At 40.9% G+C, this 25,420-nt stretch overlaps 1 protein-coding gene across 3 annotated transcripts in view; it reads left to right on the top strand.

The window, feature by feature from the left end:
• Positions 1-25,420, top strand: part of FYB1 (FYN binding protein 1) — a 159,734-nt gene that overhangs the window by 101,172 nt on the left and 33,142 nt on the right. For all 3 annotated transcript variants that reach the window (XM_075588557.1, XM_075588566.1, XM_075588561.1), the window contains exons 3-7: positions 15,876-16,077; positions 20,662-20,705; positions 21,702-21,733; positions 21,914-21,960; positions 23,329-23,452. In XM_075588557.1, the coding sequence (XP_075444672.1) occupies positions 15,876-16,077; positions 20,662-20,705; positions 21,702-21,733; positions 21,914-21,960; positions 23,329-23,452 (449 nt within the window). The remainder of the gene's footprint in view (positions 1-15,875; positions 16,078-20,661; positions 20,706-21,701; positions 21,734-21,913; positions 21,961-23,328; positions 23,453-25,420) is intronic.

Here is a 25,420-nt window from a genome sequence, read left to right as displayed (position 1 = left end):
ATACAACTATAAAAAAAAAAACATACTGGATCAATACTCAAAAAAGAACTAAAGAGAAAATGATACACTCACGTTTTCCTTTCAGCAAGTTTCTTCTTTATTATATAAAAAAAAACCCAGCAAAAATCCAACAAAAATATCAGAACACACAAAGAAAAGAAAAGTTAGCAGACACACACTGTTACCGTATATGTGCAAAATAGAGCAATGTTTCAAGGCCTCCTGGCCCCTTCATTACCTCGCAAGCTCCCTCATTTTTCTCTCCCCTGCGTCTCACTCTTACTCCCTCTTTTCCTCACTCACCCTCTCTCTCCTCTCACTCCCCCCCTCCGTCAATTACCTAACTCTCACTCAATCCCCCTCCTCACACCCATTCCCTCTCCCCCTCACACAATAACAAAATATATACCAAAACACTCCACCCCAATGCAAAAAACTTCCCACCCCAAAATAAATACAAATAAATCCCCACCCCCAAATATATACAACCCCCCAATACATATAAAAAGACCCCAATGCTTATAAAAAAAATCCCAATGCATATACCAAAAAAATACATATAAAAAAGACCCCAATACATTAAAGAAGACCCTAATACATATTTTTTTAAAACAATGCATATAAAAAGACCCGAATGCATATAAAAAGACCCCAATGCATATAAAAAAAGACACAATCATATTAAAAAAAAAACATATAAACCCTTACCTTGGGGCTGGTCTCAGGTCGGGCCCGGTGGCTGTGGGGGGTTGGGGGGGCGGTGGCTGGACATAGCAGTTGGGCCTGACCTCTCATGGCCTCTGGGCCCCGGCTCTCCCCAGCTGCTGGCGTCTCCCTCACTATGTCCCACACCAAGCTTCTGGCGCGCGCCATGCCTCTCTGACATCAGCACGCAGTGGAAGTAAAGCTGGGCTGAGCTTCCGGCGCACACCAGCATGAGGGAGGCCCGGTGATGCGCTGACGTCAGAAGTGTGGGACAGAGTGAGGAGAGGCAGCAGCTTGGGAGAGCCGGTGCCCGGTGGCCACGTGAGGCCTGGCCCAACTGCTTTGTCCCTTGCAGGCACCGGGCCCAGAACACTTGTCCCGGCTGTCCCCCCTAGTTGGCGGCCCTGCTTGTCTGAGGGGCCATCAACACAGGTAGAAAATTAGTGTAAACAACCAGCCTGGTGGAGTTTTGTGGATTCTAGCTCAGTGGTTCAGTGGAACCTCAGGGATCCCAACATTCTATTTGTATGCAGATTTGGCATAAAGGCTAAATAGTTGAAACCCAGAGTGTATGCAGAACCTGATCATCACAATACAATATGTCCATTATGTAACTCCTGCCTATTTCTTCCTATTGACATTTCCTGAGGGGCAGCATTATACACTCTAAGAAACGTGATACATTGACATTAATGCCCAGAGCCACAAAATTGTGCTAAGTTTTAGCACACCTCCACTTCCATTCATATGAAATCTGGGCATAAAAGAGTCAAAATAAAAAATAACATTCTCTGGAGCCTGCGTGCAAATGAAAGATTGCTTGTAGTAATGAAAAACAGGGCCCTTGAGGATTATCTGTATATGCAAATAACACTTTTCGAACAATTTGGACTTGTTGAGAACTCTTTAACAAGATGGTAAGATTACTTTTCAGGTGATATTGTCTGCATGAAAAGTCAGTTTTTACACTTGAATGAATGTTTGTGTGAACCACTGTATGAGAATATTAAGTGTAAAACATAGTTACATCCAAAGTTAATAGAAAATGCATGTATCCATGCCACCTATGGCTACTAAACTACCCCACTCCTGGCAGTAAGCCCTGGTAAAGCAGGGTGCCTGTAGTCAATATAGTTTTTCCCCTTTCACTAGTGCTGCACTTGAGTGACAGGGGGAGGCGGTGACATCAGGCCTGAGCATGTCCAATCTTGGGACAGACTTGATGCCCACTTCCTGGCTGTACTTAAGGGTAGTGCTGCCCCAAATTTAGCAGTGCCTCTATCCCCTTGAGAGAGGCAGGTCACAAAGCCAAGAGCCTAACTAAAGGGCCTTCTCTGGTCCTCGTCCCTTCGGGGGAGAGTGAGTGTGGACCATACCTCCGTGCCTGCTAGAGGGGCAGGGAAGAGCTGGGACTGCTGCGGGTGCCCTTGGCCTGTAGTGAGGGTCCAGGGACCATCCTTCAGTGGGTAGCTGAGAGTGGGACTGCATTGGGCAGAAGATTGCCATGTACTGCTGCTGGTGTACAGACAATAAACCATTCCTGTTATTATTCCTCTGGCCCGGTGTGTGATCTTAGTGGGGGGAGAGGTTATTGGTTCTACCGTGGGAGATCATCTTCAGTTCCCTGGAGCCTACGGCAGATGGTGGCGCTGCACTGCTAAAGATATGTTGGGTATGAACCCCAGAAGCCTAGTCCTGTGTCCCCACTACCATCGGCGGACGACCGGACTCAGCCCTCCTGTTACCTGCAGGTATCATGCACCACACGACCAGTAATGGCAGAATCTCCCACAGGGTGGGGAAAACAGTGTTACATACAAAAGGTTTAAAGTCTAAGGTGCACATTTACTAAGCATGCCATAGAACACCTTTTAGCGCTGGACGACACCTCATAAAGCATAGGTTTGAATGGACTGTAAGGTGTCTTCCAGCGCACGAACGCATCTTATGATACAAGAATGCTTAGTAAATATAGTCCATAAGGTCCAGTACTTTTGCAGAAGTTGGGTATTTATTAGAACCAGTGAAGCACATCTACTGTGCTTATACAGTATGTTCTGTGGAAGGAGTAGGCAAGAGCAATGCATAGAGAAGAGCAACCACTTGACTAGGCTGCAACATATGGCATCCAGGAATCGCACTGTCATAATTAATTCTTGGACACAACTGTCCCCAGCTTGATGGTAATTAGCAGTAAGAGCTTCAAACCTTTAATCACTGATGAGTTTAAAAAATGTTGCGTCCCAGAATTCTTTGCATCATCGCATGACTCGCAGATCTTCGTTTCCAGGGTGTGACAGGCTGGGTAGAACCATGGCTGTAGCAGGGTGAGGTTGCTCATTTTTTGTAATTGTGTATTTCATCTCCAACACGCAAAAACAGCAGAATGTCGAGGAAGAATTCCCTATTAAACTGCAGATTCTAAACAGGAGAAGATGAATGATAACGTTATTGCACTGTAAGTGGATGAGCCCATTTGTATTCCTGTTGTCAGCTGCTTGTGTGACCTTGGACATCAATTATATAGCTGACTCTATGGGACAGGGACTTGAATAATTCAATGTATGCTTTAGTGCCATAGAAGGAAACATATTATTGTCTGTGCATACAAGTGGTTGTTTTATTTCAAGCTTTCTTATAACTATATACTGTACTATATTCATCATTTTTAATTCGCAGTAACATGCTTAGAGCTACTTATTTTTGGGGGGGAAATTGATTTTTTAACAGCATTGTAATTGGGTGGGGATGAAGCATGAGCGCGGTGAGCGCCAGCGGGGCTGCATCCTAACTCTAAACTTGCCTCTTTTTGTAATTAGTAACCCCTCTGCTGGCAATGTATTAGAAATACCGATGTGGATCCAAATATATTCTTCCATCCTATTATAAATAATAGTTTCAAATAACATGACCGCCAGTTCACAACATTTTCCACCTCAACAACACTGCATGGGGAACTTTAATATATAAACGGGAAGGGGGAACTCTGCGTTTATATTTGGCGGTATCAATAAATTATAATGTAGTGGCTATCAATTCGCTCATACTGTATATTAGCATATCGACATAATTCCCCTGGCCCACTCGCAGGATGCCTGCAGGATTTGTGCAATAATAGCTTGCAGATGATTACCTATATAGCTGAGTGGTTACATAGACTTTCCTCAACTACACACAGAGTGTGTTTTGCTGATCGAGGACTTCTTCCACGAGTGTTACTAAGACGCCAACGGAGTGCCTGTTACCCGTGAACCCGAGACGATCCGGATGATGGTCACGAGCTGCAGTCAGTGTGAGAGACCCAGATGACATCTGGAGACTGCTGAAGACCACTTACCTGAGAGATCTTCTTCTATTGCCCACCCTGATGTCAGCTGTGTGGTAAACTCGTGTAATGATACACGAAATGCTTAGGTTCTTTTATATTGATGTACGCAGAATACTTACCCATTTTTTATACTAAATACATTTTTTGATATACTTCACTATTTGCGTTTTGCGCTTTTTTCTTGTCTTTTACCTATATAGCACGCCTTGTTGGCAGTCTCAAGCGTTCTGTCACGTTTCGTTCACAATTCATATATATTCTTTATACACCTGCCACAGGGCGGTGGGTTCACCCCCGTAACGTTGTGTATTTCTGCAAATTATGTGAATAAAGGTAGCTAAAATTCACCTACTCTGAAGTGGTTACATTTCCCTGGTGCGGCATTCGTTATATGAGTAACATCTCACGCCCTCTTTATTTCTGTGTAGCATTCTCACAAATCAAGGCACAGGGAAAGTACTGTAGGTGAGTGTTGATTTTGTATACTTAAGATTGCAGGTTCTGCACCTTTAAGGGGCACTTAAAATGTTGAGAAAATGTATTCCAGACTTTATTCTAAGCACATGTCCATTCATTGCAGTAGTTGGAACCTTTTTCTTTGTAATGAAAAGTGGTTACTTTTGAAAACAATGCAATAATAATAATATATGTAGCACCTGTTCCCTCCCCTCACGGAAGATCTGGCCACTATATGGGTGTTTTCCCTGGGTACTGTAGCTCACCTGCTAGTTCAGGAGGTCTGAGTGGCTCCGCAGTTGTAGGTTGGGAGCAGCAACAGGGCAGGCTTTCTCCATCCCATGAGGTTCCTGCAGGATGGTCCCCACAATACTCCTTTCCTATAATCACACCTCATAGTGGGTCCAACGGTAGCTTTATTGCATAACAGCATGTTCATGTTCATCCTCCAGCCCTGGAGTAGACCCCAGGTGCTTGAGGCCCTGACAGACCCTCCTAATCTCCTTGACCCTCTTGCAGGGAAAAAAGGTATCACTGTCTCATCATCACCCTCCTGAGTTTGGTAGAGTGTCAGCTTTTATACCCGGGGGAAGGGCTTGTAACCCCGCCCCATAACAGGGCAGGTCTAGGTACTGAATGTCATCACACCATACACATGTGACCCAGTCAGTACCCTCCTCAGGTATAACACTCCAAACTGTCGGTTTAGGCCTACCCCTGGATAAGGCAACATAGTACCCATCCAGGCTGCAACAGCAGGCTAGGCCCTGCGCAGGAGTTTAACCCCAACACTGCCTGCCTGTTCCTATCAGGACTTATAGTGTTGAGGCCAGAAGAAGGCTAAAGCCTAGGCACTAGGCTTCATATATATATCCAGTAATTACATTGAAGTTAGCTGGCAGTGTGTACATAAATGAGGAAAGTGAATGGCAGGCAGCATGTAAAATAATGATAAAAACATAAGCATTATACACAGCCTTAGCTATGAAAAAAATGAACCCTATCTTGTGACCTATGACTGCACATGACTGTGTAAATGTGGCCTTCCTGCCTCTCACCTGTCTCCCCTACAAGCTATCCTAAACGCTGCTGCCTGAATCACTCTGCTCTTTCCTAAATCTGTCTCAGCGAATCCACTGCTGAAATCCCTCACCTGGCTTCCTATCAAATCCCGTATCACACATTCAATTCTCCTCCTCACTTTTAAAGCTTTACACTCTTCTGCTCCTCCTTACATCTCAGCCCTAATTTCTCGCTATGTACCATCCGGACTCTTGCGTTCTGCTCAAGGATGTCTTCTCTCTACCCCCTTTGTATATAAAGCCCTCTCCCACCTTAAACCTTTCTCACTGACTGCCCCACACCTCTGGAATGCCCTTCCCCTCAATACCCGACTAGCACCCTCTCTATCCACCTTTAAGACCCACCTTAAAACACACCTGCTTAACAAAGCATATGAGTAGCTCCGTGGCTAACACTATACACCTGATACATAAAGCTTGGCCCCTTGCAGACACACTTACCAGAATGCCCTCCTACTGTATCTGTATGTTCCTCCTACCAATTAGATTGTAAGCTCTTCAGAGCAGGGACTCCTTTTTCTAAATGTTACTTTTATGTCTGAAGCACTTATTCTCGTGATCAGTTATTTGTATTATTTGTTATTTATATGATTGTCACGTGTATTACTGCTGTGAAGCGCTATGTACATTAATAGCGTTATATAAATAAAGACATACATATGTAACGGTTTTTGTGAACCGGTCTGACCCCCCCAATCTCATATTGGCCCCTGTGGTCTAACCAGTCCCCATTACAGTGTGGTAGTGTCTGGTGGTGCACCTGTTGGCTACAGGACTCCTGAGTCTCCCGCATGATGGTGTATGGGGAGGACCCGTCCAGACAGGCAGCTGAGGTAGTGTGCTGAGTCCTACCTATTTCCAGTGCAGCGCCTCCACCTCATCAGGGTCCCTTCGGTCACTTGGGGATGGTCCTGGCGAGGAACTCCTCGGTGGTGCTCCTCTCTGTACAATCACTTCACACATGTACACGAGAGGGTTTGTAATTAAGAGCATCTTTATTGTACGGTGGGCCATGCTGCCCTCCACAATGGGGTGTATTAGCCCTTCATTGTCACCGCACTTCCCTTTAAAAGGTATAGCTCGCCTTAAATAGGGATTCCCTATCCCAGCCGGGATATCTTTACTCTGTGCCAGGTCCCTGGACACAGTCTTCTTATTCAGCTTCTATAACATAACTCTTAACTGCTCCTACTCTTACTCCTCCTCCAGTAACACACACACACTAACTTTGCTCAGTGCTGTGCCTTATGTATACTCTGGAGGCTGACACACCTCTGACATCACTAACCATGGAGTCAGAGCCTGTGACCACTCCCATCCATACATAGGGCACCTCACCAGGGTGTGAGGGCAAACCTCCATAATTACTGCTGGCATGCCCACAACTTACCAGGCCTTACTGTCAGCAGGAGAGATGACTGTAGCCATTTTACATGACCGCTACACATACATATAATTTAGCATTTAACTATCAATACACTTTTTGAATTTTTTGCAGAATTCTTCTATTTTCTCTTTATTTTTGAGTGTGGGGGTTATCTGTATATAATTATTTTCAATTTGGACCTTTTGGTGAGGTTATTTTCCCCCTACACCAGTGAAACACACACACACACTTTCCCGTTTAGAAGTGCTCTCTGACTTGTATATATACATTAAATCGAATGGGTGATAATGATAAAAGACGCCTAAACGTGTATCAAACATAGTGTATATCATAGATAAAATGTGATACGCTGCTCCTTCTTGGTGAATTATCCTTGGATCATTGTAGAAGTCATGAGGTAGGTGTTTAGAGAGCGATGAATCATATGTGAAAATATAAAAAGAAAAACAGATATAGTGCAGGATTGTCCAAAATCCAATCTTCTCATAAATTAAAGTGTAAAGTGAACGGAGTTAAAACTCACATGGTCCCTGAAGGACAAAAGGTACTGAAAGGTATCATTGCGGGCGTTCCCCCGTCAGCCTCGGACAACCATGAGCCTCACAGCAGTAGTGGAGAATCCGTGGTAAATCCAATACCCTATCGGACCACAATTGCAGCACAGAGAGATGACGTGTAAAAATATGTATATGATAAAAACAAATTCACACTTACATCTGATAGTGTGTAGCAGCTCACAACAAAGTGAGTATTCAGCGTGGTCGACGCTATGCCTTCTCAGCGCCTGCAGCTGTGCAAAATCCCTGCTATTGGACCCGACTCTCAGATCAGGGTGTCAGCTAATGGGAAATCCCGTGAGAAGTCACCCTGCATGTTGCTGCCTCAGGTAGTGAAACACAGCTATACGCGTTTCGCAAAATCGCTTCTTCAAGTAGCCGTGTCCCAGACAACGGAAAATGCATTGCTCAGAATATGTGCGTTAAAGGTGTCCTATGAAAAATGCATTAGGTGGAAGTGCTTTCTGTTACTGACCGTATTAATATTTTCAAAGCAAATATTAATGAAGGAACTCTACAAATTATCATGTGCTATGTCAACTCACGCTCTTCTAACCGTCTTATTTAGTATCGATATTACAATTTGAGTACCTTTTCTGTGTTGATATTATCTTTACGTGCGTTTTTTTTCTGATATTGTATTCTCTCCAGACCGGCCGGGCTAGACTTCTGCAGGGAAGAATTCCCTTTTCCCCGCGGAGTCTTTATTTACTCTCAGGGAGAGATACTTTATTTTCTTTTGCATTTACTATGGCTTTGGACTGTCGTAGCAGTTGAGTTTATTGTGCAGAATATATATATATATATATATATATATATATATATATATATATATATATATATATATATATACAGTGTTCGACAAACCTATACATTTGCTCGCCCCGGGCGGGGCGAGTGGATTTAACATCGTGGCGAGCAACTATTGGCCCAAACAGCATACGTTTGGTACTAGGTGGCGAGTAGATTTTTTTGTGTGGCGAGTAGATTTTTTGGTGTTTTGTCAACCACTGTATATATATATATATATATATATATATATATATATATATGTATATATATATATATATATATATATATATATATATATATATATACAAATACAACTGTATGCTCATCTGCATGTCTTAGGCAGGTCTGCAACCCCACCTTTCACCATTATCACCCAGCATACAGCACTTCCACTGCAGCAAGGGATTCTGGGAAATGACATGCAAATGAGCACACAGTGCCCCTTTTTGCCTCAAAAACCATTTTTAACATGGTTCCCTATAGGCTTAAGCTTGCTGCATTGTCACAGCTTTGAGCACAGCCAGGGTTAAGGTGCATACCCAGAAAACCACCCACATATATACAGCTCAATCCCGTTATAACGTGATCCGTTACAACGCGAATCCGCTTATAACGCGATGCAAGCGTGTTTCCCAATTTTCGTATTTATGAATACTTTACAACACGATTATTGATATCCTAAATACTTTATTGTACAATGCATACAATTGCACCATATTTCTAATGCGATCCGTTTATCACGCGATGTGATTCTTTGGATCCAAAGCACATTGTTATAAGGGGGTTGAGCTGTATATATATATATATATACATATATATATACACATACATACATACATACATACATACATACATACATACATATATATATATATATATATATATATATATATTGCTAAAGACTGCAGTAATTATTATTATTACACATATATATGAGATAACTACCACCATCCACTTGTTATCCATTTCCCTTGCCTACTGAAACCACCAAATTCTCATACTGTAAATGATCACTGTACTGAATTCTGCTGAAAGCAAACTGATGTTTAAAATGAGTATTCCTTCCTACGAAAGCTAAATAAAGGTTTCTCGGAATGGATTTCCCCTTACTGGGATTTGCCGTTGCAAACTAAGCAGCTGAAATTGTGAAAGCTTTACAGGATTGTGGGTTTGTGCATTTCTGCATTTACAAAGACTTCATGTAGCTCTGCTGAACTTCCGCAAACATGACTGAAGTCTGCAGGGTGTGCAGGTGCTGAATATCAGATAAGCAGACACTCTGCAAGAGTTACATTTCATTTTGCAAACATAGAAAAGGAGCAGCATAATGTATTAATTTACCCGGGTACTAGGAGTTATTTACCAAAGTCCCCTGCTGCTACATAATATCTAATATCACTAGAATTATTAACCCCATCCGTTTCTGAAAGGGCTTGAGCAAGAAGTTGCTGACTCTATCTGTGCTGAAAGAGTTAAAGACCAACGATCCTGCACCTCTTAATGTGATATTTTCCTTTGTTAAACCTGCTGCTTTGCTGTCAGAATTCCCACTATGGCCAAGACCCTCAAAAGTGTGCTAAACGTTAGCCCATCTCAGATTCCACTCGTATGAATAGGAGTAAAGGGGTGCTAAATCTTAGCACCCTTTTGTGGTTCTGGGCCTGAAAAGTGCAGATTAAAAATATATTCTGTTTTTTTAGTCTTTTGTCATGAAAGGTCTAACGTTTAATTATTAGTCAGAGGAGTTTATACCAAGCCTGGCTTCTGAAGAGATGTTTAATGTAGATGTAATCCTCCCTGCCCCGTTCTAAAGGCGTTTACATCAGTGTCTGTAAAGTTGGCTACTCGGGATGCATTACGTTGCTTAGGGGGCCGGCTTCGAGTAGCTTGAGAAAGCGCTCTGTGAAGCGTGAAACGTTGGTAGGGCTCTCCATTGCCCTGTTTTTCCATGACCAATAAATAATCTTTTTATGGGATACGCACCCTCCTTTCTACTTTTTTGGCACTCCAGAGGACTTTTAGTGTAAAGGTGAAGGTTTATTGAGAGTCTCTAGCTTGACAAAGGTCCAAATAGGGACCAAAAATGTTGATCTCTCAATAAAACTTTACACGAAAAGTCGTCTTTACTTTCCTCATCTGACCTCTGCTCCTTGTGGAAGTCTAATCGCCCACGGCAGTTACTATGCAGAGTGCTCCTTTTGTATTCACCAAAAGAAAGCCAGGGCACTGCTGTGAGCACAGGCCATACACACAGCATCCTACCATTGGACAGTGGATGACTCTTATAGGTGAATGATTAGTGCAAATAAAGCGCTGGTGTAAAAATACAATCAACGAAAACCGTGTTCAATGAATAAAGTCCCATAACTTGGGGTCCACAATGCTGCCTAAAAAGTCCTGCTGGCTGTCTGACAACCAGTTAGAGTTACTTCAGAAAAACAGACCTTTCTGCGCTTGGACAATGAAGATGAAAGTCTCCTTAGAAAAAAGATCTTTTCCGGAGTAGATATTTCGAATATCTTTAGATCAGATGAAATCTTTGACACCTCAGAAAATAGGAGAAAAGAAAACAATACATGCCACCATAGTGTATTATTCTTTGGTAGAATAGATAGTACTTGTAATCAAGGATGAGAGGCAGAGGATAAAATAAAGTACAACATTTAACACTCCATATGGAATCAAAGTAAAAGACTGTTAACACAATCTTGACATATTAAAACATGTACACGTGTACATGAAGACACATATCCTCTTCTCCGCCAGGTAAAAAATTGGAATCCTACTCATGACAAATGACTAGGACATACTGTATGCCTTAGTGTGTGGATTTCACTGGCGGTCTGGAGTCCCAATTCAGATAGCTGGTACTCGGTCTCCTTCTCTTCGGTTATCCACGCGGTCCCGACTCCTCCGACTCATCGCCGCTCGGCTTCTCCTACTGACGTCACCTAAGAATCTTTCCAGCTACGGGGTCCTCGCTGTGCCACAAACCCTCTGATCTAAAGGAAATGGAAATATCTACTTCGGAAAAGATCTGTATTCTAAGGGAGACTTTCATCTTCATTGTCCAGCAATACAAAGGAGATTATAGGTGGCACACCACTGTTTTAAAGAAAATTTTTTAAGGAGTTTACATTTGGTGCTCACCTTCCGTTGATCCTGGCATCCCAAAGCTGGATCCAAAGTAATAGCAAGATAGGAGAAAGGAAGAGGCACACAAATTGTAGTGGAATCAAATGATTTCAAATGTATTGATGCATCAGAGCTAACAATAGTAACGTTTCAGGACATGCAGTCCCTTCCTCAGACCTCACACCTCGACGTATTTGGTCTGAGGAAGTGACTGCTTGTCCTGAAACGTTACCATTGTTAGCTCTGATGCATCAATACATTTGAAATCATTTGATTCCACTACAATTTGTGTGCCTCTTGCTTTCTCCTATATTCATTGTCCAAGCGCCAGAAAGGTCTGTGTACGTTTCAGATGCTGTTGTGTGTCTATTAATGCATATTTTGATCGACCCAGTTACCGTATCTAGGTAAACAACATCTTAAACTTTCATACAAGTATGTATTCACATAAGCAATTTGTAATTTAGTTGAAATTCTAAATAATAATAATAGCATGTTCTTGTATAGCGCTGCTAGTTTTACGTAGCGCTTAACAGACACATTTTGCAGACACAGTCCCTGCCCCGTGGAGCGTACAATCTATGTTTTTGGTGCCTGAGGCACAAGGAGATAAAGTGACTTGCCCAAGGTCACAAGGAGCCGACACCCAGAATTGAACCAGGCTCGCCTGCTTCAAACTCAGTGCCAGTCAGTGTCTTTACCCACAGAGCAACTCCCTCTCCCTTCATTCATTAGCAAACAATATATGAACACATTTAATATATACAGTATATATTGTAAGCCCAGAATTGGTGAGAACACATGTCATTGTTAATGTAATTTAAATATGACAGTAAACATGAAGTGAGTTACAAACCATTATTAAAACATTCTTGCAATACCCTCATAGTCCAGTCACTTAATAAGGGCATAAGATACATTTCGGCTTTTAGTCAAACTTGGCCTGTATCAATACATCTACCCATTACTACCCAAAATGTACATACAGTAGCGGCAGCTTTTACTTGAACTAATGCCGGCGGCATGCCGGGATCTACTCCGGCTGGCGCCAGTCAAGACCGCGCGCCGCCGCGTTTCCTCCACGCACCCCCCCCCTCCACTTCGGGCACATTTTAGCCCCCCTTCCCGACCCCGAACCCGGCTCCTGCTCTGCCCCTCTGCTTCCCCGCACCTCCGCTCACCTCACTTTAAACTCCAGGGGTGTCGGGGAAGCCGGGGAAGCCGGGCGCGCACATGACTGTGACGTCACAGTGCGCCGCAACAAGCCGCGTCACCACGCTTCCCGCACGCATCCTGCCGTGCGGGAAGTGTTCAAATAAAAGCTGCGGTACTGTATGTGTTTGCTGTACAGCGGTAACTACTTATTTAGAAGTTAGTAAATATCAGTAGGAAAATAAAGTCTGCCACATAACTCTCAATCAGAATGTAATGTTTTGGTGGCATTATCTGAGAAAAGTCCCTGTATAAAATATACTTCACGGAATTTGGGACTTTTCACAAAAAGGTTTTTCTTGTGTGCAAATCTTTTGTAAAAATGCAGAAATTGGCCACTTGAGATTTTTTTTTTTTTTTTTTAAACTTAATGCTACATTGAAATTGGGAAATTAGATTACAATTTGTTAATTTATTAGTTTGTCTGCAGAAATGTTGCAGCATGTACCCAGCATGTACCTGGGTCTTGTTGGTGATTGCCCCAGATTTGTTTTAGGATACTCGTCGGCACTATAGTACCATTGGACTGTGGACTCCTCTTGGATGGTCATTGGAACCCACCAATACTTACCTTGTAAAATTGAGATGCTGTTGTGTTGTCTGTTAATGCATATTTTGTTACAGAGCACATGGTGCACATTTTAGTGTTTCTTTCATTTGCTTGCTCTAACTTTACAAAAAGTAAAATGATTGTATTCTCCTTTATGTATGGCAGCAGTTACATCAATATTGACATGCTTACACAGTTAAGCTTGTTATACTCTGGGGGAAAGACCCCAACAGCATGAAAAAATGAACATGATGTACTGTATGAACATAATAAACAGCCATAGACACGGGGCAAAGAGCAGCCTGTTTGGGAAGACGCAGACCACGGAAAGTAGCTGCTGCATTAGGGCCGAGGCGTCATGTGGGAGGTACAGAGAGGTGAGGGAGTAGGAAGAGTTGCTGCTCTCCACTCCCCCGTTTATCTACTTACTTTCACCCTTTCGTTGCTGGTTATAATAGAGCAGCCAAGGGGTGCGTCGCTATAAGGGAAGGGGCTTGCGATGGGCACATGGGACCCACATCTCACTTCCCTCACCCAGTTTAAATTTAAAAGGGAAACATTATATGTTGGAAGGGAGGAATATTAGAAGAATTGGTAACAGTTTGAGTGCTATAATAATACTTAACAGAAAATGTGATATCAATTATGAATATGAGGAATAAGCTAATGTGTTTAGTAAATGACATGTGTTTCCTTTCTTATTTGTCACAGCTGAGTGGATAGGATTGCCTGCCTGCACTCTTAAGGTGTAAACAGTGTTGTTTATGGTCCTATAGCCTCTGAGGACCGGTAGTCAGGGAGCGGTCTTCCTGGAGGGGAATTGAACTCTGCTGATAAGGGAATGCACATTGTAGGGGTTACAAGCAGCAGCATTGCTGTTGGGCGCTGGGTCGTATGACGGAGCAGCCTGGCAGGAAACCCAACTCAAAATGAAAATGTTAAAATGTTTATCAATTAAAGCTGGGGCCTTGTTAATTCCAAATCAGGCCTCTTTGTCTTTATTGTGGATGCTTTGGTTGTGGGTGGAGTGAAAGGTTAAGGCTCTCCCGGATCATGGGTAAACATGACATCCAAGCCCAGCACTTTTTTTGTGGTCTTGTGTAATCAATTGAGTGGTCATTACTCATTAGCAGCCTTAAGCATCTGAAATATATACATTCCAAGCTCTTTGGTGCAGAGACTATTGTGTCTGTCAAATACATGATAGAGTATTGATAAGTCAGCTTTATATAAAAGGTATACAACTTATAGCATAGCCCTATACAATACCCAACCTGCAAAGCTCATTCTTCTTTATAATATTACTGCTGAACATAATCCAACATGTTTGACCATTTTCTAGATCTGCAATGCTGTCATCATGTGGTACCACACCTGTCTTTAAAATTATTGGAATTAACCAATAGTGTTTTGGGCACAATTAAAATGGGTGATACATGTTCTTGTGTTACAACAGCATCGTTTTCCTTTAGATTCTAGATTATTATTTTTTATTATTTGTGTGTGTAATGGAAGAATGCCTGCTGTAATATTTACCATAATGCATTCTGGTTGTGGTTATAAGAATTTACCTCTTATGCTTTTTCATAGTGAATAGTGACATCCTTCTAGTGATCACATTTTCTGAACAAGTAACATTAAAAATCATCTATAAATGTCACATTTATATGAGATTTTAATGCTTTCTTTATGCGCTGTAAGATCATATAATTAAAGTATTCAATGGCTTATGCGCTCCTAATTTGCATCAACAATATTACATTTAATATTCAAGGACTCCATTTCCACAGGCTCTGCTACTTGAACATCTAATGAATAAAAATAAATTATTAGTATTAGTCAACATAAATTTATGAAGGATAGGTCGTGCCAAACGAACCTTATTAATTTCTGAGGAGGTAAGTAAACATTTAGACCAGTGTTACGCAGTTGATGTTATCTACAGTGCCACACAAGAGGTTGGATTACAAAATAAAGCAAATTGGACTCAGTAAAAATATTTGCACCTGGGTTGAAAACTAGTTGAAGGATAGACAGAGAGTTGTTATAGTGTAAATGGAACATTTTCAGCTTGGACTAAAGTTGTGAGTACCTCCGGGGTTGGTACTGGGATCCCTACTTTTTAACATAGAGAGCAAAGTCTGCATCTTTGCTGATGACACTAAATTATGTAAGGTAGTAAAATCAGAGCAGAATGTAATCCTAAGGATGAAAGATCTTATTGAATATGGTGAGTCTCCACCGGCATTTACTGTCATGTGGCTGCTACAGAATTGATCACATGACTGCCACCCCTCCCCCCCTAAGCTTATGTAAACAGTTCTACTTCATTCAGGCTGAGTCCTACTTGAGCAGCCCTTGGAGTTGAACTTCAGGATGAATTTTCGAATCCAAGCGAAATACAAACCAAAACCCAGACTTTTTTTTAAAACTGGGTACATTTTTTTTCTTTGCAAAAAAAAACATACAAGATTCTGCACAAAAGTTAGATTAAAAAAACAAAGCCAACATTACGAGATCCTAATTTTTGTGAGTTTTGTTCTTTTATAATTGTTTACAAATCCAAAACCATTCCGGGAAAAAAAAAACAAATTAAAAATATTTTTAGGACCAAAGCCACAATACCAGGGACAGTGCCTATCCTTAGAATTAATTTTATTGTTTGTTTCAGGAAGCAGCAAAGGAGTAAGCAATGAACAGAAGACAACATATTCATCAGCACTATCCACCGTGTTACCTCCACCTCCAACACCATATATACCTGTAGCCCAAGGTGGACCACCACCGACAAGCTCTTTCGTAGCCAAACAGCCTCCACCTTCTACGTTCCTTCCTAATTTACCTCCCAGAAACATCAGACCTATTGAGTCCGTGTAAGTACTAATTTTCATATCGCTTTTTACTTCTGTTCTCTTTTATTTTTATTTTTATTTATAAAATATTTTATCAGGAAGTAATACATTGAGAGTTACCTCTCGTTTTCAAGTATTTTCCTTACTATCTCACAGGATTCTTTTTCTCGGAGATCCTGGGGAAATGTAGTTCCATTCATTTTTGGGGTGGGAGCTCTGGCATCTTTTTTAGGGATCAACAAGAAACTCCATGTAATGATTTAGCATTTTTTAGGAACGGGGCTGTAATACTACCTGGGGTTGGATAAATGCTTTTCCTACCACATTTCTTTATTTAATACTGAATTAGTTTAGTAGCTTAGATATTAGTTCACTTTTCTAGTGTGGGTTCTAGCAACCTCTTGCCTACAAAAAAAGACCACTGGTGCTAATACTTATTATTCTTTATAGTTCCACTTTTACTAGCACACCCTTTAGGTACGAAAATGTGAAACTTTCAACTGTATTCAAAGTATTATTGGCTTTTATTATTAACCACTACATGATTGCCTAGCTCTTCTTTAGCTCACATCAGACGTCCTGGTATACATTTGCAAAGGAAATTATAATATAACCTAATTAGACCTATGAAAAATACATAGCTATGATTAGAAGACATGATCAATGGGAGTCGATGTATCAAGGCCAAGAAAAATTTGCTGTGATGCTTTGAAGCATATTTTGTGGGGTAGTTACGTGGACTTAATTGGTTGCGCAGAGTGGAGGATGCATGCCCCATTGGTTGGTTTGTATGTTGGACAGGCCCACCTCTTTAGCCTTTTGGGTTACACTGCAATGGGCCTAAAAGTTGTCAGCTGAGGGGCGAGACAGGCTGTCCCGTAGACCCCAATGTCTCCATTTTCTAGTTAATATTTGTAAGTTTAACTAGGAGTTTTCAAAGGCAAATTCTTCTAAAACAGGGGTCCCCAGAGCTTGGGATAATGTAGTGTGGCCGTAGGAGACCTCACAGATTGATTTTAGCCAAATACAAAATATCTTATTTTGCAGACGACAAACATTGTTAGAAGGATATAAGCTCAAATTAGTAATGTTGATTAAAGTGTAAGGGAAATATGTATCACATTGACAATGTTTGTGCCACATCAGTTCTGAATGATTATGCCTTAGGTGGTATCAAATCAACATCTAAATCATTGGCCAGCCAAATTGACACAAAGCCGTCCCTTGTACCACATATAGGCACAGCTATCATCAGTGTGATACAAATTATACTTACAGCGTTAAAGTACCTATTGACACCTGGTAGTCCATATGATATGGTCAAGTAAGACCAAAACTGCATCCTATATATCAGCTATTTTACTGTATTGCCATTTAGTTGTTTATCTAGAACTTGGAACCTATTGTGCTAAAAGGTGTTTAGCTGTAACATACTTTCAGGCTCACAGAATTTACATTGTTGTACAGAGTTGTACTAACCGGGTTTGGATTAATTTTAATAAATCATCATTTGGAAGTTGCCTTGTGGTGAACATAAATCATAAATTTGCGCATTTATTTTGTATACCTTGAATTTTGCTTTAACAAAGCTAGATTGAAGAAATAGGAGATTATGACTATGAGGAAAACACTAGGGATGAAACTGAAACATACTGAGCTGACTTGCTGAACAGACAATGTATATTTAAAACCAGAGACAGAACATGAAACACAGACAGAGCTCAGTGCACATCTAGTGAAACTTATACACGGTACAGTGCCTAAATATATATGTATAGATATCTATTAAATAAAATGGTCTTTTAGTTTAACATTTTGGCCAAAGTGTTGTAAGCCCCTGAGCCACTACACGGCAGACCACATCTCAAGGGTCCCTAACACTAATATAAATTCTTAATAACCTGTGCATTACCAGGAAGAATATTTATAATAAATCTGTCAAAATTAGTTGCATAGTTCTAAGTCTGATTGAAGCTTTTATTAACCTGTACATTACCAGGAAAAGCACTCTGTATTAGATTTGTCACAATCATGCTGCAAGCAGGCAAGTTCCCCTGAGAGTGGGAGATGCTATGGAGTGAGCTTTTAACCATTTAAATGTTGAAAGGGTGAGCTTCAACAAGATAGGAAGAGCCACCTTCCAATCAGCTAAGACCAGCTGAACAAGATGTGTAAAACATACAGGACACCTGCAAGCTCGTATTAAATCCCTAAAATAACTACAATATATAGATAAGCATATAGGTGTCACAGAGGAGTGCTACTGAGCATGCGATACATATTTAAAACCAGAGACAGAACATGAAACACAGACAGAGCTCAGTGCGCATCCAGTGAAACCTATACACGGTACAGTGCCTACATATATATTTAGGCACTGTACCGTGTATAAGTTTCACTGGATGTGCACTGAGCTCTGTCTGTGTTTCATGTTCTGTCTCTGGTTTTAAATATATATTGCCATGCTCAGTAGCACTCCTCTGTGACACTTATATGCTTAGAAATATGTTGTGGTTATTTTGGGGGTTCAATATGAGCTTGTAGGTGTCCTGTATGTTGAACAGACAATGGTCAGATAATAGCACTGCCACGGTTGCAGCTCAGAATGCCAGGCTTCAGGAAAGATAAAATACCCATGAGTGTGTTAGTATGTTTTATGCTGCTTCACAAACCTAGGAACCCTAACAATGCCTAGCGTGAAAATGTGCTCAATGTACTATTTAAAAGATAGGTCAGATACCCCATCTAGTGGCCGAGAGTAGACAAAAGATTATTATTACAACTTTCTCCCTTGTTATACTTGTAATACTGTATATCCAAATTGCTGCAGCTAGAATAATTTATCCGATAATAGTACCTGCTCAATTCCTCCTGTCTTCCCATCACATTTTGTATCACCTACAATGTTCTCCTCACTTTCAAGGCTCTATACGCTTCTGTCTCACTCTATATATCAATTTTGATTTCTCACTATACCCCTGCTTGTCACCAGCGCTCTGCTCGTAACTCACTTTTCCACAATCTTTCACCTCTATTGTTCTCTATAGCGTGAAACCTTTTTACTGCATGGTGGCCCTTGAGGACTGGAGTTGGCCTATGGTTTTACCTTATCCTCAGTATATGCCAAAACACCTTCTCTAGTCACCTTCAAGTCAAATCTAAAAACACGCTGAAGCATTTCAGTAGCCTGAACGTATAACTACTGCCATTCACTGCGCTCACTCACATACAGCTCTACTGTCTCTGTAAGCAACCCCAACATACCACTTACATGTTAAGCTCTCTGGGGCAGGGATTTCGTTTCCTATAGTGTACTCATTTGATGCACTAATTGTGTTATGGAAGTGCAGACGGCTCTTACTGACCAGGGGAGGCATTAAGGATTTTTTTCAGCAGTGTTCTTTGCTCTGAAGGACTATAAGGGAAAAGTACCATGGTCTGGTAAGGATCGGTGGGAACGGGACAATTGAAGGGGTTTCCCCAATGCTTTGCCCCCTTATTTCCTATACCTTTGTGTAGTATATTGCTCTTCTTAGTCACCCTTTATTTTTGCCCTACCCTAGCACCCCGCAATGTGCTTTAATACAGTATATAGCCTTGTTACTTACTGTAGCTCATTCCAATGTTTGCATTTCCTGTTCCGACCTCCCCTGTGTATTCTTTTTCATCTGTCCTATACATTTTTTTAGATCTTGTTTTTTTCCATCTTTTCTTTTTTTTGGATGATCCACTGTGATATTTTAAATTGCTTGTTCTATTAAATGGGATGTTTTCATTTGACATTTTGGGGATATTATTTCCTTGGGGACCTTTGTGCAGTCCCTTGTTCACTGTAGCTTTCTATTTTGAGTGCTGAAGACTCCTTATTACTAATTATTTACTAATTGTGTTATATTCACTGTATTTTGTATAGCAAATACATTGTTGGCGCTATAGAAATAAAAAAAATATACATGCACATACAAACTGTATATACTTTTAACTTTAACTATTAACTCTGTGCCCAGGACATACCTGAAAACATGCGTTAACGCTCAATGTCTTACTTCCTGGTAAAACATTTGTTAAATAAATAAAATATTAAGCAGATCATGCAAAAACCATGAATGCTTGTACAGTATTTGTGTTCACATTTTATAATGAATAAGGCCTCGGCCATGTTTACTGCTTGCTGGCGGAAGCGTGCTGACGCGCGCTCCCGCTCAGCACTGAGCCCCTACAGCCTCAATTAGAGCGGCTTTAGTAGGGGCTCACCTGCGCTTCCGCGAGCTTGCGGAATCGCAGGTCTTAGGGGAATTATTAATTCCCCCGCTTGCCGGCGCGACAGGCCGGTCACGTGAGCGGTTCGCCCAATGAGGGCGAACCAGCTCCGTGACGTCAATGGCCCACCCCCGGCCAGTGACGCGCCCGCCCCCGGCCCGCCCCCTGACGGCCCGCTGACGGCGTGCGGTAAGCAACCGCAAGGCCAGGGAAAGCACCCGCTTTCCCTGAACCTCAGCGCGCCTCGGCGAGCAAGCAGGGAGCATGGACTCAGCCTAAGGTATAACAAATGCGCTGGTTATGCTATTTACAGAAAGAAATCTAAACATTTAGAAATCTTTACAGGACTCCAGCTGATGAAGACAATTATGATGATATTGAACATGAAGGTATGTATAATTTATACAGTTTAATAACACTGTGTATGTATTTAATGATTCTCAAGGGAAAAGCTCTTTACAATTACACTTTGAAGTCATTCAACTTGTCACCACAGATCAGGGAAGCTTTTTTTCTTATGCTTTGAGAGAATTGGTAGTAGATGTGATCAGCCCACTACACACACCTCAAGCAATCCCCTTTGCTCACCATAAAAATAAACGTTTTCTTTCTATTTACCATTGTGAAGTACTGTTACCATTGATCCTATTTTTACCAATGTCCCTCTTTTTCAATTCTGTAATTGTATGCTGGAGAATTGGCTAAAAAGGTGCCTCTGTGGGAAATTAAAATGGCCGTTACACTACACACAAACACACAAAATTGCTAGTGAAATAATAGACAGGTGAAAACACAACAAAAACTAAAGTTTTTCATCAGATGAAAAGCAAGATATAGAGCAGCAGAACATAAACACGCTCTTTATATTTGGGGGGAATTACTTCTATGTCAGTGATTAAAGGACATGCAAATCATGGCTCAAAGCTAAAAAGGTTTGAAATAATTTCCCTTTTACAAAACCATGGTTTGAAGCTGTGCAGTTGGGGTAATGAGTTTCATTTTTCTAGGTGAGAATCTTTTCTGAAGTTCAGAATGCCTCCACTTTGGCGTGGGTTGTATTTATTGATTACATTTTATTTAGAAAACAAACATTAAAACAATTCAGACAGTATTTCGGGGGTGTACTCGTGCAGAACGATCTATCGATGTACAACAGGACCCAGCGGGGTAAAGAAAATTGTATGAGGTCCAGGGCATGAGGAGCAGACACTGTTGTGTATTTTATATGTAACTGACATTATTTAAATAACCCCCTAGGCAAGATCTTGAAGTGCACCAATAAGGTGTTAAAGTGAATGAAGTCTTGATAGACTAATAGATATGAAACCATTAATAACAGTAATATCTAAAAATATTACAAACAAAATGTCCATTCTATTTTTCAGGTCATTCAACTGCTGGCAATGACGATGAAATAGTACGTTTTCTTTTTCTTTTGCTTACTGTCAGACATCCTAACAAATTACTCTGCTCATGAATTAACACTGTAAACTGGTGCTAAGTTGCATTCCAGATGCTCAATGAAATAGAACAAGTTGAGCAAACAATAGAAAGTGCTTATATCAAGTTAATATATCGTAATATTTTTTTATTTCAGAGTCTAGAAGGCAGTGAAGAGTTCTATGAAGGGATAGATGAAGAGAGGTACAGTACCGTTTCAAACATCTTCAATTATTGCTTGTCCATTTCACTGTCAATGTTAATTATAAGATTCTTATACTGTAGTTCTTCAATATTAGTGATTAGTATTAATATATTGTGTAAACCATCTTATTGTCTGCTATACTTGTAAACTTGACATGAAGAAGGTTGGTATCACAATTTACTTGTGTTAATATTCTTAATGTTTAGACAGAGTCCTTTAAAAATACAGTAATTGTAACTGCATTACTATTGCTTATGTAGTTATCATGAAAACATGCACAGTTGCACTGAACACATATTTGTATGATTGGTAAACCAAGCAAATAGGGAGTTAATTCCTGTTAAGCCTGGTCTAAATGCTAATTGTTTTTTGTAGTTGTAATGCAGAACTTTGAAAGATTTGAAGTCATCAGATGTCATTTTAGCATCAATAGAAAAATTGTTAACATTTAGACCAAATTCTACATTCTGAATCAGAAAAGAAATAGACATTATGGGGCCCATGCTATAAGCGTTCATTAAAAAAAAATCGTCGGGCCATTTAAATCACCATTTTTTTCAGCGTTGCTCTCACGGTATTCAGAAAGCCTCGATTACCTGTGATAGCAAAATTCCCAAAACGGGCGAGTAGCCGGCGATGTGAAGAACCCCTCTCTGAAAAGGCCTTACCCGGCGATTTATTTCTGCTGCAGAGAGAGCTGCTTAGAGAGAGCAGCCTCTCCCTGGGCAAATCTCACCCAAAATTAATGTTTTTTAATATACATTTTATTACTAGTGTAGATGAGCAGGGGGTCCCCGGAGCAGAAACACGTTGATTTCCTGCTTCCCGAGACACAGGCCCCGATATGGAGTGCCAGTATCTCCTATGCATTTTATTCCCACGGTCACGTGACGCAGGACATTTAAATGTCTGTGGGCCCTTGGTTGGTCCCCGCGGGTGTCCGGGGGTCCTCAGGTGGTGCCCATTACTGTACTGTATGTGTTGGGGGGGTGTATTTATTTAAATGTATTGGAAAAAAGATTTGGGCCACAGGGTTGGTACCGCAGACCAGCCGAGGACCCACAGACACCCGCGGGGACCACCTGAGGATCGATCGCCCACTTATCGAGGCTTACTGAATAGCAGTAGGCATTTTGGCCGATAAGTGCTCGATAGGTGGCTTATGAACACTTATAGCATAGGCCCCTAATACTTTCACTGATTCCTTTATCATATCCTATTTCCAAATCGAAGCCATAAAAAAATTCACCTAACTATACTTTTATGTGTTTGGAGCAGACAACTACCAAAAATGCCAACGACGTAAATGAAATATAACTACTTCTTACTGTTACTGCTATATACTTTACGTTGATATTTATTTTTAGTGTACAAAATAGAAGGGAACAAGAAGCAAAGAAAGACAAGGAGGAAAAGAAAAGATTGGAGCAAGCCAAAAAGGAGCAGAAGGAAAAAGAAAAGAAGGAACAGGAAATTAGAAAACGATTCAAAGTAAGCATATTTCTGTTTACACTTTAAATCAAATGTGTACAGATTGTTGCTTTATTCAGGTTTATTTTGTAAGAATACCTTTTGCCTTTGCGGCAGGGATTTTCTGGGGACAACCTAAATCCTGCACTGCGACAATGTTACAAGTTTCAATATCAAAAAGGAAATAGATCTTATTATTTATTTTGTGCAGCAACACTGCCATTGAATCATCTGAATACTCTCTGCGATCTTCTGCATCATAACATAACATGTTATATTATCTGGGGTAACAATGCAATGCATTACATCATTATCTGCTTTCACAGAGTGTGAATGTTATGTGGAGTTCTTCTACATCACACATCCCTTGTTGCAGTTCTGATAGAATCCAAGATGTTTAAAGCAGCAACACAGGTTTCATTTATTGTTTTTTTATTTTTTATTACAGGATTGAAGCAGGGGGCCTCCAAAGCTGAACATCGTTAATTGCAGCCCAGGGACCCCTTGCTTCCAGAGATACTTACCTCCATAAGGGTGCCGGTATCTATGAAGCCAAGGGAAGTGTGTGCCAATCGAAATGGTGGCGTCGAAATTACCCTTTCACACGGGCCAATAGGAAGCCAGGGTGTCATCCAGTTTGACTTCCTATTGGCCCACGTGACCGGGTCATTTCAACTCCACAGAAATACAGGCACTGCTACAGAGGTAAATAATTCTGGAAGCAGGCGGTCCCCTAAGCTGACATTTATGGGGTTCAGCTTTGAAGACCCCCTGCATCAATCCTGTAATAACAAAAATTAACAAAAAATTAAAAATGTATTGCTGCTTTAGATTTGTCAATAACTAAAGGTTCCCAAATTACAGTTACACACTTTGTGTTTCAGTACTACTCATTGTGGTGTTGGAGGCTACTCACAAAGCATTATAGACATACTGAAGTTGACTACAGGCCTTTACTGAATGAACCATTAAGTTTGTATCAACACTGTGAAAGGTTTCAGTGGAGACAGTGAAAGAGTTTCCAAGGCCCTCATCAGGATGAGAAGCGCCAGGGACCAACTGCCCCAGGCCTGGTGGCGAATGCTAGTGGCGGGCCTGAGAGTTTAATGTACATATCTGACAGAGCAGAGAGTTTCATGGTCTACGGGAGCCAGTCAGTGGCACTTCTTCACTATATAAAAAGGAATTAGAGCCAGTTCCTGGGCTCAGAAGCCAGAACATTTCCAGCAATCTACAGACCTGGCGGTGTATAGAAAAACTGTCAGATCTAAAGCTGAGGACATGTTACAATCAATACACATGGGGCCATATTTACTTAGCAGTCTTCTGCCACAATTCTGTACATCCTCCAGCACTGGAAGACACTATAAAATTCAAGATGTCTGTATTAGACTACCAAGCAAGACAGAGTATCATTGTGCAAAGAATAGGAAGGGGTGTTGTTACTGTATGTCAGAAGGCAGTCTTACAGCTTACACGTCCAGAAGTGGTTATCTGCTGTTTTCTATGGTATGAAGTGCTAGTAGTGCTTAGTTCAATATTGTTTCTGATCTGCTCTAACACCACAACATATGTGTCCTATCACCATGAAAATCCGTCTCAGAAAGATAGGCAGAAGGCCTGAAGACATAGATGCAGATATTGGTTTCTCAAGGAGACATGGTATAACAAAACTTCTGGCGTGGTGAAAAACAAGCAAAAACTACTCAAGCAACCATTCATATGCCACTTCTAATTATTGTGTCCATATTTGAGGCCAAAAACTATATATTCAAAAATCCTTACTTCTAATAGCAATTGAAAATAAAATTAACAAAACACAATAATCAGTTCATAGATTTAACATTATATAATATAAAGGTACAAACAGTGAAGGGACAATCGTAAATACCTCATGAATGTTATTCTTCTGATATATACAGTAATTCCCATTTTGGTTTCCGTTGTCTCAGTCGTGCAACTGAGCTGAATGCAAAATATATGCAAAAT

This window comes from Ascaphus truei, chromosome 1 (assembly GCF_040206685.1).
Source record: "Ascaphus truei isolate aAscTru1 chromosome 1, aAscTru1.hap1, whole genome shotgun sequence".
Lineage (NCBI taxonomy): Eukaryota > Metazoa > Chordata > Amphibia > Anura > Ascaphidae > Ascaphus > Ascaphus truei.
Note: the sequence above shows the minus strand (reverse complement) of the source record. Positions and strands in the feature narration are given on the sequence as shown.